This window comes from Seriola dumerili, unplaced genomic scaffold (assembly GCF_002260705.1).
Source record: "Seriola dumerili isolate Sdu_G_001 unplaced genomic scaffold, Sdu_1.0 BDQW01000219.1, whole genome shotgun sequence".
Lineage (NCBI taxonomy): Eukaryota > Metazoa > Chordata > Actinopteri > Carangiformes > Carangidae > Seriola > Seriola dumerili.
Window position 1 is genome coordinate 2,631,863 of NW_019174474.1, and position 18,542 is coordinate 2,650,404.

The 18,542-nt window shown below is 42.5% G+C and overlaps 1 protein-coding gene across 4 annotated transcripts in view; it reads right to left on the reverse strand.

Moving 5' to 3' along the window:
* Positions 1-6,631: 6,631 nt before the first annotated feature.
* The window catches only part of LOC111228701 (multiple C2 and transmembrane domain-containing protein 2-like), a 31,458-nt gene continuing 19,547 nt past the window's right edge, over positions 6,632-18,542 (reverse strand). For all 4 annotated transcript variants that reach the window (XM_022754710.1, XM_022754711.1, XM_022754709.1 and 1 more), the window contains 6 exons: positions 17,083-17,202; positions 15,973-16,014; positions 11,175-11,284; positions 10,950-11,059; positions 9,657-9,754; positions 6,632-7,490 (listed from right to left, as the gene is read on the reverse strand). In XM_022754710.1, coding sequence (XP_022610431.1) covers positions 7,431-7,490; positions 9,657-9,754; positions 10,950-11,059; positions 11,175-11,284; positions 15,973-16,014; positions 17,083-17,202 — 540 coding nt within the window. In that variant the 3' untranslated portion in view covers positions 6,632-7,430. The remainder of the gene's footprint in view (positions 7,491-9,656; positions 9,755-10,949; positions 11,060-11,174; positions 11,285-15,972; positions 16,015-17,082; positions 17,203-18,542) is intronic.

The window sequence follows — 18,542 nt, forward strand, 5'->3', positions numbered from 1 at the left end:
ATAAGAGATTTGACACAGTTTCATTCAATAAGAAACAAAGTGATATAAAAAAAATAGGGAACCAACATTTAGATGTTTTTAAAGTAAAAAAAATATGTTTACATAATTTACAAAGATGAATAAGAGGGAAGATGAAAAAAGCTAAATGTACAGTATATCTACAGTTAACTTTAATTCAAATAATACATTTCAAATTTAAATATCTGCAAAATATTACTTGATAAAATTGTCCGTTATCAATATTTACTTTGGTCATTTTTGTTAGAAGGAGAATTGCATCAAACTTTTAAAAAGTATATCTAATGTGATTCTGCTTCCCAAAACTTTTGCTTTCTCCTCCTCTTGCGTAGGTTTAGGATGGAGGTGTGGGTGGCTGCGGATCAGTAATGATTTACAAATAATAAGTAGAGGAATGAACAAATCAATAAATCAGTAGAGCTCTGGATATTTGTGAGGCAACCTTATTTCTTTATTTATCTGGGTGTTTTATTTGTTTTCAGCTCTCCAAGGCAGGAGCAGGAATCCCAAATTATCCAGGGGGTTAGGGGGCGCAGTGCCCCTGAGCCCTGAGCCCCATAGCGGAGGTAACGTATTCAATGGCCTGGGGCGAGTGGAGGAGAGGAGCGGCCCTGCTGCATACTGATGGCAGGGAGAGAAGCCAGTAATTGGAGCTGCAGAGGAGAGGGGAGAGGAGGGCAAGCACTGGGAGATGATGGCTTTGTTTTCTCTCTTCCTGTCTGTGCCGCTCAAACTCCTCCCCCCAGACCTCTCTCTCCCTCACACTCACTAAGTAGAGATATGGAGAAATTGAATAGAGATACTTGCTAATTGGTCTCTTGCTGCTTGCTTAAAGGACCATAGACATTCTTTTTCATTGAAACTAATAAACTATGTCTGTTCGTGCGTATGTGTGTATGCGTGTGTGTGTGTGTGTGTGTGTGTGTGTGTGTGGGTGTGTGTGTGTGTGTGTGTGTGTAGTATATCAAGGATTACATGAAGCACTGTGTAGTTCTAATGGAGAAAAGAAGAAGGTGTGAAAGATTGCTATTACAGTAGTTTTCAGAATGGTTGTTATTGTTATTAAGACTAAAAGGAAAAGCTGCTCACTAAAATGAGCATGTCCTTTAAAAAATCTAAGAGCATTTATAATGCCATATCAAAGCTTGACTAGATCATTTACCGCATTATTTCTCTCTCTTGTCGTAAAACATATGCATTTCGTCCATGAAAGCCAATTTAAACCCAGTGCTGCCTGATATGATGTAAATTGGTAAATACTATTTTAATCAGAGCATATCGCAGGTAATTAAGAAAATTACTTTGACAAACGGTTTGAAGCTGGTGTAAGAGCTCAAGCCAACATTGCAATCAGGCTCATTGCTTATGGTGGTGCTCCCTCATGTGGGTATGGGACGCTGAGAAGGCTGTTCCATCATCTACATCACAGAGGATCACAATCAAATCATCCAGGAGAAAGTGGTTGTGGAAGTGAATCTCTTGCCTAAATACTTCCAAAACTGGCACATTATCCCCACGGCATCCTCTGCTGACACAGTAAATGATATGAAATCTGCTGGCAAATGGCCTAAAAGATGGAGGAAGAGAGGAAGGCGGAGGGAGGGAGGGAGGGAGGGAGGGAGGGAGAAAGGAGGAGGAAGGGGTTCAAGTCACTGCTGTTGGCCAGTCTCCCCTTAACAGGTTGAAGCCCACAGGTCACCAGAAGGACATAAGCAAGTGGAGCTTTCATTTCCTTGTCAAAGAGAGACGCTTTCCGAGGCATGAGTCGCAGGCTAATTGGGCCCCGGTGGGTGACACTGCAGCATCATAAATAAAACAAACAGTTGTGGTGTTTCTGCCACTGGACTCTTTAAACCTTCATCACAGAGCAAGCGGTTCCGATGAAACACCCAGCCTAATTACTCTGGTGCGGGGCTGTTATCTTTTCTGCCTCGCTGTAATTGATCCTTTTTTTTCCTGTATGCATTTATGTTTTTAATCAGAAATGAGAGCATGCTTTGCCTGAGAGCTTGAAGACCTTGTAGGAGCCGATAATTAGCCGCTCTAGTTAATGGGCCTGACTGTGCTTCATGTGCTACATGACTCTCTGGTGTCATAATGTGGCAGGGCTTGGAGGAGACAGTGCTCAGGGGTGATACACATGTGATTAGTCTCCTCACTTCGGCACAGCCCTCTTCACACCTTAGGTTCGAAGTCAGCACCACAAAAGTCTCACTAATCAAGTTTGCTCTCTGTGAACCTCAGACTGATCCATCGCCAGTGTTAGGGGTTTAATCGTTGTTTTTAATTTTCTTGCAAGGAAGAGAAATTCCGAAACACGCAAATAGTGTCTATCAGTTTTCAAAGTATGAGCAGCAATACTTCAAGAGCACCAGATAAAAGTAATGTGGCCTCTTTAATATGTGTGCTGCATTTGTGTGTTTGTATAGCGGCATGTATGCTAATTTGGATAAATATACAACTTGCCCTGGGCCATGAATTATAAAATGGGCTAATAATAATACACTTAAGAGTCTCTTGCTTCTTTTAAATTCACATTGGATCAAAATACATCAGCTCCCCGATTGTCATGTTGTGCATTCTTCATTCTGCTGGGTTTGCTGGAGATTTCACTTTGTTATTCAGCCAGTGGCTCCTTCCTTGGGACCATATATTCATATTCATTCAGAACCTATAGAATGTGTCAAATAGAGGTGTCCTAATTGTGTCCTTGATGAAAGGCTATTAATATTGAACACTTTCACATTCACCCATGTGCCAGCACGGAGGAAATGTGTTTTCCCCTTCTTTCAGCGAGACAAAAAGCAGATCTGTTCATATCTCTAATGATACCTGATTCCCCAGGGGTTAGTGGCGAGACTTGCTGTGGCTTCAGCAGATTCATCAAACAAAATATGGTGCTCTTTCCTCAGGAGGCTGAGAGTCACATTGCGTTATATCACTGTTAATTAGAATGAAATATGCAGTTCAATTATTCTTTGAATTGTTTCCTGACGCATGTGCTCGTGCTAACTATAGAGCACTGATGTAACACCAAATGTTAGAAAGCTTAACACTTTATTTCCTTTCTTTTTTTCAAAGCCACAGTGCAGTTTTTTTGCTCCCACTGTTTATCCCTCTTCCAACAAAGTAAGCCCGTAACTATTCCCTACAGTGGCGATAAAAACAAAGAATTTGAAGGTTCTTGTTCTCATAAGCAGTACTGTCATGACTCTGGCAGGAGCAGGCCTGATTGGCTGGGTGGCCGGGTGTCTGTTCCCATGTGACATTGTTTTTGAGGCAGACAGGAGCTGTCCTGTAGCCAGTGTCAGAACCCAACAACCTCTGATCCTGGAACAGCACCTGTCAGGCCTGCACCTGTAACACTGAGACCTTGTGTCCCCCGCCTCATCCACAACGCAGGGTTGCGCTCAGACATGCTTTGCATCTTGCCGGCTCTCATTGGCCCAAGCAATACTCCCGAGACTGGGCATGATCCCAGCTGTTGTCTTCATTTTAATGCACTCTGAATAATATTAAAGCAGAATCAGTTGAATTTATTAATGCAGCTTGCTCCTTAGAGAGATGCTTTTAAAGGCCAATGATTTAATTTCAGCTCTTAAAGGCCATCTTCCATTCTTGAGAAGAATTATGGCTTTTGCCATGTCTTAACACCAGCGTGTACTGTGGCCCGCAAAATGAATTATTAGTAAACTGGAGCTACTGAAAACAGCTGCTATTAGCGACCATTTTTCTCTCTGTTGTTATCTCAGTCATATTCCCACCCCTATTCCCAGAGACAACATCAATCCTGGTTACCATGATTTATATCTTCTATCATCGGGAGAGACTAAAGCAATGTGCCGACTGGTTAAGAAACAGCAAAAGCAGGCTACCACATCATTTTAAAAGCTCCCCATGCAGCCTCCTCAGGTTTATTTGCTCATATAGGCAAAACAGTCAGTTAACTGTTGCAAACTCAGCTTGGTCTGTCATTTAGATTGTGTTTCCACTGAGCTGATGCCTGGCAAATCCTGCTCTTTATTGGTGTCAGGGTTCTGTCTGGAGGCAGACCATAACCTCTGCACCTTTAATTTAGGCCAGTTGGGACTTGGAGCACAGCCACTGATCTCCATGACCTGCTTCTCAGGTGGTACAAGCAGACCAAATAACACGTGCATAAGCGCTTTAACACATGTAAGTCAACTATGAGTCGTGCTTTTGTTACTTTGTCCTACTGTGCGCATTATGTCTCTCAGAGAGGAGGTCAGAGAACCTTAACGGCATTGCACATGTAACAATTACTAAGGAGGTGCTGAGAATAGTGGCTTATTCAAATGAGGAGGGGTTTTTTTTTCTGCTATGCATCTCCTTGTAAAGCAGCACAGAACTGCAACAGAGAAAGGGTGCACTGTTCTCTCTCTCTGCACTTGGTAGTTTGACGCCCGCTCCGGGGCTGAACATCAGAGGAGCGGCTGCTGAAAAAACAGGTTGTATGGGTCCTTGCACACAGCCTGCCTGTGGTGCTGCCTGAAGGACTGCCATGGAAACAAGGAGTGTGACAGGCTCTGGGGGGATCCGCCACAGCTGCAGGCACTTCCTTTTTGACAGCCTGATGAAGACATCACTGCCACACCATGCACAACAACAACAACTACTGGAGAAAAAATGTGATCAGACAATGTTAACTGCTGTGTGGCTCAAATGTTCATTAGCAAGCTTGTAAAACATCCAGGGATTTTCCCCACTGCATTCAGGGCCCATATTGCACAGTGACTTCCTCCACTGAGATTCGTAGCCTTCCCTGGAGAAAACACACTGACAAATAATTCTTTAAATATGATTGCACCTCTTCGAAAAGGGGCTTATTTGTGTTTGTGTGTATGTGTGTATGAGTGGGTAACACAAGTGTGCACTGGTGCATGCAGCGCCAAATCAACAATTGTTGTAACCCTGTCAGACTCTTCTCTATGATCCATTGACTATGAATGATACAGGGAACATCCAAGTCCACAACCTCAGTGCCACAGATTCAAAGATTTGACAGCTTGGAGGCAGGCAACCGTAGTCCCATATGACCCTTCGTAATGTCACTGCCAGCATTTTCCTCAATAATATATGTCCCCATGACACAAAATTATTTCAACTTAAAAACTGCTATTCACCAAAGTGAGTATTTTGGTTTAACTGGGCTCTACGTGCCCGCTAATTGTCAGGATCTTATCCTTACATGTTCTGTCAGAGATTTAGATGTCCTGGTGCGGCAGTTTGGTTGTTTGCTGAAATGTCGATTAAAAGTACCCTGGGAGTATAGCTTAATTGGTTTCACCTCTTGGGGACACTTCATCGGGTCTTGCCAGTGATCTGCTTGTACCCTCCACCCCCACCCCCCAGCCCCCTTCCTTAGCTCTGCCCTCCTCCCAGAACAGCCAAAACCAGCACCCCACCCCACCCTCCTCACCCCCAATGGAGCCAAGAATGTAGGAGGGTTTCAGCCAGTGTGTGGGATTTAGCTCGTCAGAAGCTCAGGGTCACCTCCACACCCTCTCACTTTGAAATGGACCCCTGGTGGCAGCTCCTGGGAGAGCCCAGTGATGTCTCTATCAGCCTGTCAAAAGAGATAGCCCGGGGCTCCACCAGGTCCCCCTGAGCCAATCAAACTCTTCACAAAGCACAGATGGATGCTCTTTCACCAGCGTGCTACTGCTGAGGGGGGGGGGGGGGGGGGGGGGGGGGGCGTGATGCTCAGTCCCCCAGTCAGTTAGAACAAACTCCCATTGCTGGGGTCCAAGCCTCTGTTCAGCCCAACTTCAGTTCTAACTATGTATATTTAAAAAAGCAGTAGCCTACACACCATTTGTCTACTAGAAGACAGATGGTAGGTANGGGGGGGGGGGGGGGTGATGCTCAGTCCCCCAGTCAGTTAGAACAAACTCCCATTGCTGGGGTCCAAGCCTCTGTTCAGCCCAACTTCAGTTCTAACTATGTATATTTAAAAAAGCAGTAGCCTACACACCATTTGTCTACTAGAAGACAGATGGTAGGTAAAGGAGGAAACTCATTTTTTTCATGGAAACAAGATGAGCTGAACTATTGAATAGATGCAATATGATTAAAAATATCTGGTAAATATGTCAATAACTGATTATTTTTTCTGTGTACACTAAATATGGTTGAGAAAATTGATAGGGGATATACTATATCCCTCTACATGGAAAAGCTATTGTGGGGGGACAGATGGAAAAACCAGAGTATGTGTGTGTAGCCATTAGATAGGCCAGGTGATTTTAGTGTAAATGTAAAGCACAAAGTGCTGAGGATGGAGAGAGTACTCTCTGTGAGATGAGCTCTTTCTCTCTCATCTGGACCCTGTTATTGTGAGAAGGCAACAAAGCAATGCATTAGGAAGCACACTGGAGCCACACAGCTTTGATGTGAGCTCGGTAACCAAGGCGCAGCGGTGGCCGGTGTGTGAGCTCTGTTCCAATGGCTGTGTTGTGTAATCAGATGTGTTTACTGTGTATTCAAGTAAAGAAGTGGTGTAATCCATCCTCACTAGAGTGCAGTTATTGCAAAAACACAGGCAAAAACAAGAGCTCAAACTGATCAAGATTCTTTATTCAGGATTCCTGCAAATGTTCAATTTGATGATGCAGACATGATACTGAGTAAAAATAAACTCTCAAATCAATCTAACATGACATAAAATCATAGAAACTTTACTTAAAAAATTAAGTCTGCCAGAGATAATACACATAAGTATATAAATATATATTTGTTGCTAAGATCAAATGTAGAAGGCTGACAGCATATATGTTATATAAAATAAATCCTTACCACAACAAGGACAGTAGAATTCAGTCTCTGTCCTAATATATTAAATGTGCAACAAAACAATTTAATTCTCCCTGATTACTTCAATATCTGCAAGATATATGACCTTTTAACCTTTAATTATATTAACACATGGATAAAGAAAAAATATCAGTGTGGTTTGTTTTCCATAAATTGTTATGCTTGTATTAATGTTACCTTAAGGCAAATTTCTCAGTTTCACCAAAGTCAAAAAAGGCAAAACAATGGAAGTCTAAGGTAAACCAAACCCCACGCTTTTCATTCCTTTTCTAAATTATATCCAAAGATGAAGGCTGAGCCTTACAGCGCTCTCTTTTCTTTACCTCCCGGCTTGTGATTGACAGCACCATGTGCTGCCCTCCTAGCTGCTGCAGTTCACAGCCCCTGTCAGGGGAGTGGCAAACACACAAGCCAGAGAGCGGCTGGCTGCCCCTCAGCAGCAGGGGGCAGAGTTAGGGTGATATGGTGGGGTGGACGGGGTTATGGGCTCTGCTAGTGCTGGAGCATTGTTGTCAGGTAGACTGCGTCGTACCATATTCAAAAGGAGACCAGCCTTTCATCCAGTGTGTCCGCGGAGCCTACCTTTTCTTCCGTGGCTGACTCTGGCTGGTGGGCGCTCTCAGCGCGCTGTACTGCACCTGTAAAAACAAACATGAGTTTGGTCAGAGGCAGGTAATCCGAGCTCAGTGGAGCGCACGGTAATGGCTCCCCTGAGGAGAGCTGGTGCAGGGGAAAGCGAGGCGGGCTCGCCTGTAATGAATCATTTTTTAAACACAGGAGCAGAGGGGATTAATCACAGGGAGGAAGGATTTGAAGAGTCAAGGGTTCCGTACCAGTGTACGCCCCCCTCATTCTGCACCACAATCACAATATTAGAAACAGACATCAACTGTTGAGATGACCTGCCAGGCCAGTGAGGGAGCTACAAACTGCATAATCACTCACTGTAAGTTATGTCCTCTGAAGAAAACTTTGTTAAAGCCTGAGAGTAGTATAAAGTGAGTGTTGTTTAAGTTGAGAAGTTACCAACATCGGCTGATGTGTAACTTTCTTCACGGCTTTCTAGACCCTTGGTGTGACTGATTTCTTCAGGCAAAAACAAGGGCTGAAGTGTGACATTTGAACTTACAACCTTGTTTTTTTTCCTGCCCGTTACATATGTAGAATTAAGCTCAATATTGATTCCCTCGTTTCAGTCTTTCTTTCAGAAATTCCATGACGTTCAAAAGGATTTACAAAATAAATTCATGTTGTAAAATTATGTTCTCTTTGACATTAAAAAATTCGGTGGCCTGTTTTCTTTTTTTTTTTTCAAAATTGCCACCATAATTTAAAGAAGACTGATCATAGGGTAAACTGAAAAGGAGAAGAGCTGGAATTTGAAAACTTGCTTTTGAAGCATGCTTGCTGAGCTCAAACAATACGGTGAATCTGTTGAATAAAGGTAAGAACTCTATGCTAATTAGCTGGTCTCCATTATTAGAATGGGAGATGGAATGTGGGAACAAAGTGACTGCCTCCTGCATCAGAACATGAAACTGTCCTCAGAACTGACAGATGCTTCTTATTTCGGGACAGACACAGCGTTGTCAGAAGTCCCCGTTTGAGGCAGACTTTGTAGATGTGCACAGGCACTAATTGCCAAGTCACATTTGCAAGAAAGACAGGAGTCAATTTTCAGCCTTTGTGGTGTTTTTGTGTCCACACCTATCTGAGGATTGAAGTTCTAAGTCAACAAAAACAAAATATGTGGTCTATTGTTTTGGGTCTCCTGTGTATATGATGTTAAGGTTATTTTTCACAGTACATAATGAAACGTACTTATGATGAATCTTAAGGGTGTTTTGTTTTTTATGATTGGAGCTATTTTCAAGATGTAGTTTCTCTTTTAAACCAGGCTAAAAAGTATTGTTTCCATGGGATTTGAAAGTGAGACATTTTCAAAGCTCAAACATTGTATCCCAATGGGGAAGAAGACATACAAAGGATTCGGAATCAAAATGTATTCACCACCTTGTTTTGCCAACTCAGTCAGCCAAATCTCAAACAACACAGGCTCCCTCCAACATCACAGAGAAGTCAGCAATGGCTTGCTGCAGGAGGACATCAAGGGTGCAGCAGAGAAACAGACTGGGGTGAGAGTGTCTTTCCAGATCCAGACTGTCAGGATTTCTCACTGAATTCTGTCTGGCGAGTTACCTGCGAGATGAAGGCACTGTGTGGCACTTCATTTCCTGGCCGAGCAAAAATCTCAGTGAGAGAACGGCGAGCACCCAGCACCACTTACAAAACCCTGACAGCTCTCCTCAGCTCTGTGATGTAAATGCAAATGACATATCAGCCGTGGCTAATATGTAATCACATATGGCACCCAGCAAGACGACTGGGGCTCACGACTACATTAATTGACTCTACCACCCTGAAGTGACTGAGGCCACATCAGAGTCTCTGTGCTGACACAACAGCCAGAGACGTCAGGAGCCCTCTGCCAGCCCTCGGCCAATCACCAGCTTTAATGTCACAGCGCTTCAATCAGACAGGACAAAATTGCTAATAACGGACGAGGCTGCAGCAATATGGCTGAGGACAGATCTGAACATCTCCTCACTCATGCACTACGGCGACTACATGGAGCTGCACTGAGGAATAATTGGGCCAGGGCTGCTTTAAAGGCGAGAGTCCATTAATAATCAAACAAAGCCAGAGGATATATTTCCGCAACACTTGGGAATTCTGGTACAGCAAATAATGCAGACATCTTCAGGGAATTCCCTCCCTATCTGTATGTAAAACTGGACCCTTACCTTTTCAACATCAGAAGGCACCCTCTTGAGGAAATCCAGTATTTCATTACTGTCAATAGTATATGGGTTGCGCAGCTTCTTGGTAAATTTGTTAACGCCTGTGAAAACAAGAACACATTAATAAATAAAGGTGTCACAGCAACTGGCATATTTTTACATTATTGTGCAGTCTAAAAACTATCAATAATAATAAAGAGTTGTGTAACCCTGTCTACTGTATGTACAGAATGGAGATCCCACCGATATGTCAGAAACTGCATTACATGATGCTGTTTCAGTTGATCCCCCTCAGACAAAGTGAATTAAAGCATGATCCAATAAAATGGTGACAAGTATGGATAAAGCAATACTTAATGAATTTGTTACCCTAATTTTAACAACAGGCACACTTTCATCACAAGTTTTACTGACTTGTGTTTGCTTCCATCTGATCATTTCTAGCACATCTATATTTACTTTGCACATGGCTACGTACCACAGAGAGAGAAATATCTCTGGGGTCTTGTAATGGGACCATTATATTCACAGCTCGGTACTGCCTGTACCTCAACATGCAGACAAAGAACCTAAGGACTTAAATATGTGCAAGCAACTTGAAAGGCCTGCCTTGCAACCACAGAGATGGAGGTTAACTGGGGAGGCAGAGGAGTGTCTCAGACTGTGTGTTTTTTGTTTGATATGATGGTTTTTTGGTATTGATTGTGTTGAAGGCAGTGTGGAAGTACTGTGGTTGTGGGCTTACAGCTGGAGGAGGAGAGCCTGTTAAGGGCAGCATATCTCCCTGACCACTGAGATGACTGTCTATTCTGTATGACTACAGCAGATAATGAGAGGCTAGACCAGGAGCCTACAGACTGCCCAAGGACATCATGTATTATATACAGCTTGCTACTCTACCTCTGCTTTGTTTTCACACAAACCCTAGGCCTTGCCTCTGCTGGGCTCTGCTACATCAGCCCACACTGAGCAAAGCAAACCTCTACAGCTGTCTGATCTCTGTGCATCTGCAGAGGTGTAGGGATGGCAGAGTTCTTAAATTACTGTACTTCATTAAATCCTGGATATGCAGTTAGGAAGAGTGAATAAGAGTTATGTTTTACAACAGTGGTATGGGCATTGGTTTTTGTACTATGTGATAGGATATTCTGCTCGTAGTAATAGACTCTAGCAAAAAAAAAGACAGTGGAGGTTTGTTAGCTTTTGGTATTTTCCCACTACACTTTTAATATGCAAAAATGATTTTTTCAATAACAATTTTATGAATTAAATTGTATTTTTAGATGTAGAACTTACCCCATATCAGCACAATATACCGCAGTGGGATGAAATATAACAGCACTGTGGACACAAACAGCACCGAGCAGGCCAGGCATGACAAGAAGGGGACAGACCAGTTGAAGATGCTGTAAAAGAACAATGGCGAGATTAACGTTAAGTTCTATTAAAAAATATTATATTTCAAATAAACTGATGAGGTTAATACTGTAGAACAAATTAAAATTTAAATGGTTGAATTACTTCTTGATTCGTTCTCCAATGTTTGCAAGTTCTTCCAAAACATTCTGGACAACCAGCACCACTTCCTGCACCATATGTATCTTGTCCATCAAACCTTTTTTTCCGCTCTCCTAAATAAAGAAACAAAAAAATGTACAGACACTGATGAGGTACACTGTATGTCAATTGTTGGGCAGGGTAGACAAAGACCAGTTTATCTCTGCTATGCTATTATGTGTGATTTATCTATTGAATGGCCCATAATGAGCAAACACTGTACATCTTCAGACTATGCTTTTGAAGATGAGACAGACTCAGTGCTCAGAGGCTGTTATGTGGATGGGTGAGAGATTTCAGCTTTTGTCTGCCACACACAATAGAGCTGTTGCACAAGTGCAGCACAATCAAGACTCTCTGGTAGATGAAAAGTACACAAAATGGCCATCCGCAATCAGGCAGACTAGACGACCCAGACAAGAAGTGCCGGGGCCTCACAACTTAGGAGAGATTCCATTCCAGCAGCCTGCACAGGACAAGTTTGAACATGTTTTTACAAATCTGTCAGGTCTGGCTTTGTAACACTTTCCCTGCATGAGAAAAACACTGCATCTTGGCTTAGGACACCAGTCCGATGTGTTCCTGTTCCCTCTTTCACTCGCATGAATCTTGTCACAACCATCACTGCACATAACGTATTATTTGCTTTTAATGCACTAAGATAGTAATGACTGAGTCTGGCAAAGCAATAAGTCAACATGTGAGGGGGTTGGAGGGTTGGTTTGTCTAAAAAAAAAAAGTGATCACATCAAGACTAGAAATAACGAGTGTGAAGCCTTCCAGAGGCAGAGGAGTGACTAGAGATAACATGAGTAACACAAGCTAAAGAAGGCTGAGAAGCCTCACATCAAAAGGAGGAAATAATGACAGGAATGATGACAGAGAGGAGGGTGGGAGAGGAAGAGTGAGACGGGGGAATGAGAGTGTTGGGGGGGGGCTCTGGTGGACCCTAACAGGAGGCTTGAGGATGTCTATATGTTTATGTTACAAGTCAGCCAAAGCCGCAGCCTGTGTGCATTGACAGGGTCCAGACAGAATGCCTTTATCAGAGCTTCATGAGGCAGCCCCTGGGAACACACTGTCTGCCAGCACAGAGAGACTCCCCACTGTCAGGCCCGCTCTCCTCCACAAAAGGCGCAGGAAGAGAGCAATTCCCACACTAGCAGAGCCTCCCCCACTGGGCTCGGATCTGGACAGACACTGGAGGCTCAGCACTGTCCAAAAAAGGAAGAACTATCACAAATATGCTTTCTTTGAGATTAACATCTCATGGTCTCATCGTGGGGAAAGAGGACTATCTGTGTGTACGCATCATCCTTCTCTGCTCCACTGCATTGGGGGGCCGAGCAAACCTTCATGCGTGTTCTTTACTCCACATCAGGTGTTAATCGAACTCTTTACTCTAAGTTTATTTTAAAGGCAGGAAGCACTGTTAGAGTCTGCTAAAAGCCATTACAATCTGTGTCCACGAGCTCCTGATGGCCCCACAGAGCCACGCATTAAGCCTCATCATTTAAGCTCATATTCCTTTTCATATTTCCATTTAAAATTGTTTAAGTGACCCAATTACATGTTTTCGAATTCAAACTTAATAAGAGATATGAAGCATTATTAACTGCAGTGGATACAGATGCAAGGTAAATTTAGCCAGAAATACAGCTCCGGCAGGAAAAAGAGAAGCTATATTGGCTTTCATTTCTAAAAGGAAAAACAGACAAATAGATGTACTCTGAAGTATGCATCAAGAGACAGAGCTCTCGTGATTATCATTATTCATCTGCTTTAAGATTCTTGAAATCCTCCATCTCCTTAGCGACCAAAACCGAAGTCCTCCCTACATTAATCATTTGATGATATTCTTTATCTTTGTTCATTTCTCTTTTCAGCATGTACATGAGCGCAGAGAAAACAAAAATAAATAAAAGATCTTCTTCTGAAATGGAAAAAGATGGGTAAACTAGGGACAGACTAAATGAATCCTAAATGTCTACTGATTAGAAAACCTGTGTGAAATCATATTCTCATTTCAGATAAAATTGTAAAAGCTTCCTTTTAAGGTGCAGTAATGGAGAACCAATTTGATCTCCTGCACAAAGGTAAACATGCTCTCCCAGACATGTGGGGTGTTTTCAAAGACTGGAAAAAGCTCATTTAGCATCATTTTAATTAGAATAAACGGTGCCAAATTTGAATTCTCAGACTGAATATTTTTCTAGTGACTTTTCTGACAAAGATAAGAAGTGCATTTAAATGAAAAACACCTGTGTTCCTTGCAAATTATCTCATATGGAGCTAAAATGAGCTAACAAACAATTTGCAGAGATAAAACGCACAAGAAAAGCTCTCTTTAGGCTTTAATGTGTTGTAGGGTCCGTGTGCGGTGGCTCCCATAATGCTCATCTCCGATCATGACACGAGCAGTCTGTCTGACTGGTGTGCTCAAGGAGACCCAGCGGTGACTGTGGAGTATCGGGTGAGAGACGGAGTAACCCCCCCCCCCCCCCCCCCCCCCAGCCCGGTCTAGCACCCCCAACCATCTCCTCACCCTCCCCCCGAGCTCCCTATGGGCTGGGCTCTAGGAGCAAGTCAACCCCAGACCAGCACTGCCAGCCAGGGGGCAATGAGAGGGCTGTTTCATCTTCCATGCTCATTTCTATTGGAGATCTATGGACTTGCTTTGCCTCTCTGTTTCTTTATGTTATGATTAAATATTGTCTATCTGCACAATTGATACCTAAGGCCAAAGGGAAGTCACTTTGCCCACACATAATTTGTAAGCTGTCTCTTTCCCCGAGGACAGATTTGTTCACAGGCAGAGAATCTGTTCTGTATTATCCTGCTGTAACACTGCCTTGCCTTTCGTCTCTCTTTAACGTCATGCCTTCACATTCTCGCTGCTCTGTCTGAGGTTTACATATTTCCTTCCTCAAGGGGAAAAAAAGGGGGATAAAAACATATTTGAGTGGTAATCATAACCTTCTCAGAGGAAAAAGCCTTTATTCACATGTTAGAGGAGAGACGAGGGGGAAAAAAAGCAAAGTCTTTGAAGTCATCAAATTTAACACTGATCACTCTTTAACCCCAAATATTTTTAAAGAAGACTTTGATAGGAGGTGTAAAGCTACACTGCTTGATCTAACTGCATGATATCACATTCAAGTGACAGCAAGACCATAACAAGACTTTCAAATAAGCCACTTTAAATTAAAGCTGACAGCTTAAAACAAACATGGGTGAGTGCTTAATTAGTAAATGAAAGGAGATATTTCATTTCCTCTGAGTGTGAAAGGGCTTAGGAGCCTCATGGAAAACCTTTCAAAAAGCTTAAAGAGGCGAAGGCAGAGTTCGGAAACACATGCAGCATACTGAGAGAATCTTAAACCTCTCTAAAGACACTGGCCTTACTTAAACTCAAAAAAGCAAACATCCCTATATTATACATTGAGATTTTAAGGTAAAGACAAATGAAACACTGACATTCGATTTAATGTGATTGTGAGTGTGAATTTTCAGTATCACTGTTGTTTGTTTAAACACCAGTTTACAGTTTTCCTAGCAGTGATAGCAAGTGCAGCTTCCCACTTTGTGTGTGCAGACATATCATGCGAGTTTCATCTGTGAATTAGCCCATCCTTTCAGACAGGATTTGGTGGATGTGCCTGTGTTTTTAAAAGAAGCTGGCTTTTTTTCATAGCCCCAGGTCACCACAACAGAATATATTGAGCGCATTATGGATATGAATCCTGGGCCTAGACACGCAGCACAAGGGTCATTGCTTGGAGGCTTTGTGTTAGTTCCACACTTCATTGCCATAAAGCAATAATACACATCCCTGTTAACTCTTCCTTCTTTACAGAAAACAGTGGGATGAGTGTAATTGAATATTATTTGCTGTGGGGAAGTATAATTTTCAGGCTACTTAAAGATTTCCTGTTGTTTTTGTTTTTCAAGAGACACCAGAGAGATGTATTAATAAACATTATCATTTATGATTTCTCACAAACGTGCAAGTGAAAATGACTGATAACCTTTGGGGCAGAGTATTAGTTTACTGTTGTAGTATTGTACTTTGTACTTTGTTCTGCTAGTAAAAGGTCATTCTCAACATAACTATTCCATTTAGACAATGATGGCACAAAAAAAAAAATCCATCCCCAACAGCTGTGCAAATTCTAATTGATGATGCTGTTTAAATTTGATTTATAGATTTTCAAAGGGCTGCGGTATCTCAGCGGAGTGCATTTGCAGAGTGACACTCAATACCCAAAGGATCAGAATAAAGAGCTACATGCTACAACTGTTTCAAAGATGTTGCCCTCATTTGGGATGCATGAAAAATATTTCTATTCTTAGTTAGAAAAGAGCTTGTGAGAAGAAACTGTCACTGGGACTATGCTAAAATACTGACTAGGACCTGCATAGCTCTTTGGTAGAATATTTTCTCTTTTCAAAGAAACATGTGTTCATTTGTATAAGAATCGCAGCTATTTGCTGAACTAGGAATTTGTAGTATCCAGCAGCATGCAGACATTGTCATGTGTTTAATTTAACCTTGGTTATTCAGAAAGGAATATTAGCAGGGTTCACACATCTGGTAAGTCCAAAAACCATTGAGTAATGTCACAGCGAGATGTTAAAACAGCCAGTGTTTATCGCAAAGCTTAAAAGATATATTTATATTTATAGTGAAGCCTGAGAAGCGATAACGTTCCACCAGAACATATTATCCCTTAAAATGTTAGAAAGAGACAAGATAAAATACCTTCTCGTCTTCCTCTTCGTCGTCACCCATGCTCATGTTCACCTAAGAGAAAATAAAGGGTAGAGGGTGATTTCAAACGAACGGGACATGTGGGCACTGGAGCATTTTTAACAAACACCTAGTAATGAAATTTTCTTTGAGTACATTCACCCCTATTGGGAGAGGCTTGTTTCCATAGAGACTGCATCACAGGGGTGACCTCACACAAAAGCAGAGGTGAAAGAGGGCCTTCTTCACAAGAGCACTGTCACACCAAAGCAATCTCATTTCTCCACAACATAAGCACACAGAAAAACAGAAAGAGGAAAGGGAAAAAAACACATTTAATTTGGATGCTGTTGCCTAGATCACTTTATATCAAGTCATCCCTGACCCCACTGTGGTGCACACTGTGACATTGCCTGGGAACAGAGCTGTGTCATTGCCAGCTAGAGGGTCACAGAGGGGTGACAGAGTCTCCACACTGGATATGAGGGTGAGTCTGGGCTTTAACATTGCCTAGGGACGGCATCTTTTCCAGCAGCCATAAACACAATCACTGGGCCGGGGATGTTGCTTTGGGGAGGGTGTGTGAACAGGCCAGGCCCCTGGCTGGCCAGTGAGAAGGCTTACAACACAGTGAAATTGGGGGGCAGTCAGAAGTGTGAACAGCATTAACCTTCACAGACATGTGTAGGGCAAACATAATTTCCATAACAGTAGATGGAGAGGAGATAGTGGTATACGGTGGAAAGAACTATAGTCTTGCCTTTTCAGATGTGGTGAGACTATATCAACAGACTACAGGCTTTATATACATTTACAGTGATTTAACTTCAGTGGCTTCCTACTGCTTGGTGTTTTATTGAGCCCCTGGAGACACTATAGAAACTAGTCTAACCAGCTATAAAACACATAGAATGCTCCTGTATTATATGCAGGTGTAAGAGTTGTTAATTGTTATTACTGTAAAAATGCAGTTTGCCCAATGTGTGTGAAAAGGATTTCATTCGATCAAGGTATCACCATAGGTAGGTTAACATATAGATTGAATTTGCACTATGCATAACAGCATGCATCTACAGACGTATACGGATGAACATTGAAGAGTTCAGAGTCCTCGTCACTCACCAGGTCCTGGTTGGAGCTGGCCTTCCCTGCAGCGAGCTGGAAGTAGTTCCAGCTGACGAGCAGAAGCAGGAAGAGGGGCAGCATGAAGAGCTCCCAGTGCCACACCGACACAAGGAAGATCTGAGGAGACAGGACATGACAGTATAACGCAAAGCACATCACACTATAGCACCGTCACCCAGCTTTCAAATCTCAGCAGGCCTGTTCCCAAAAACAAAATATACGACGGATTTAACCACGTCCTAAATCTCATGAAAAGCAAGCATGTAAAGCCTCTGAGATTTACAGGCAATGGCAACAGATTTTACTCTCGGTGGTTTGAAAGTAACAGACATTCAGGGACAACTTTTAATATCTTGAAATCCTATTTATATATACCAATAATACTGTGCTGGCAGAGAGCCTTACTGCTCAAAAGAAAGTATGACATGGATAGGCATGGTATGCTGTCTTTTAACTAGCACATCAAATCCTCTTAGATTCGGAGACAGTGAGGCTCTCTGACGAGGCACATATGGCAACTGGAGAAGCATTTGCAACATTTACCCCCTCCGTGGTGATGATACTGAGAAAAGCCAAGACCCCTGGTAGAAATAAGATGGATCACACTGAATGAGTAATCCCTCATAATTCTGTAAAGGAGTGGTGCTAAGCACGTTGCACAACACCCACTGCATTTCACAGCAGAGCACTAATTGGACGGCTGCATTTAAACCCATTTAGTGACAACCTAATGAGTCTGTTTCCAACTGAAATTATCAGGAATGTGTGAGGAGGATCACACCAGCAGGTTGACAGGGATGAAATAAAATGTCCCCAACAGCAAGTTGAATCTTAAAATCTATTATAGTGTGATTATGCGCAAATACACCCGACATATGGTCTACTTTTATTTACCAAACACTTTCACACTATAAATTTTTCCTCATACTTTATATAGAATATTTTCTATAATTAATGCATCCTTTGCAACAGTTAGATTTATTGTAGTCTATAGCAAGTTTCATTTATTTATTTATTTTTACAAAGTTTATTTCAAAACATTAAATATAACTGCTATTCTGACCCCACACAATGGTAGCACTGTGCAGTGTAGGCTCAAAGAGCTGCAGGCTGGTCAGAGTACGAACAATATGTTCGAGTTAAGCCCGAGACAGGATGTGAAGCACTGGGGCCTTCAGGCCTCAATAGCAGGCCTGTAAACAGCAGACTGCTCCTGTCATAGCAACCATGCAGAGTCTGTGCATGTTGCTCTGGGGGCCAGTCTACCTACCGCCACACCAGGCCTAGGTTAAAATGGCCACTAGAGAAACGTGAACCATGAGTAATGCAGACACCACTGTGGCCCTAGGCTTCACCACTGTACCGCTTATTATCCCTCCATATGACCTGGGAGATGGTGGGTTAGCTGAAGCGTCACGCAGGAGCACAGCAGGATCACCAGGATGTAAGGAAATGAA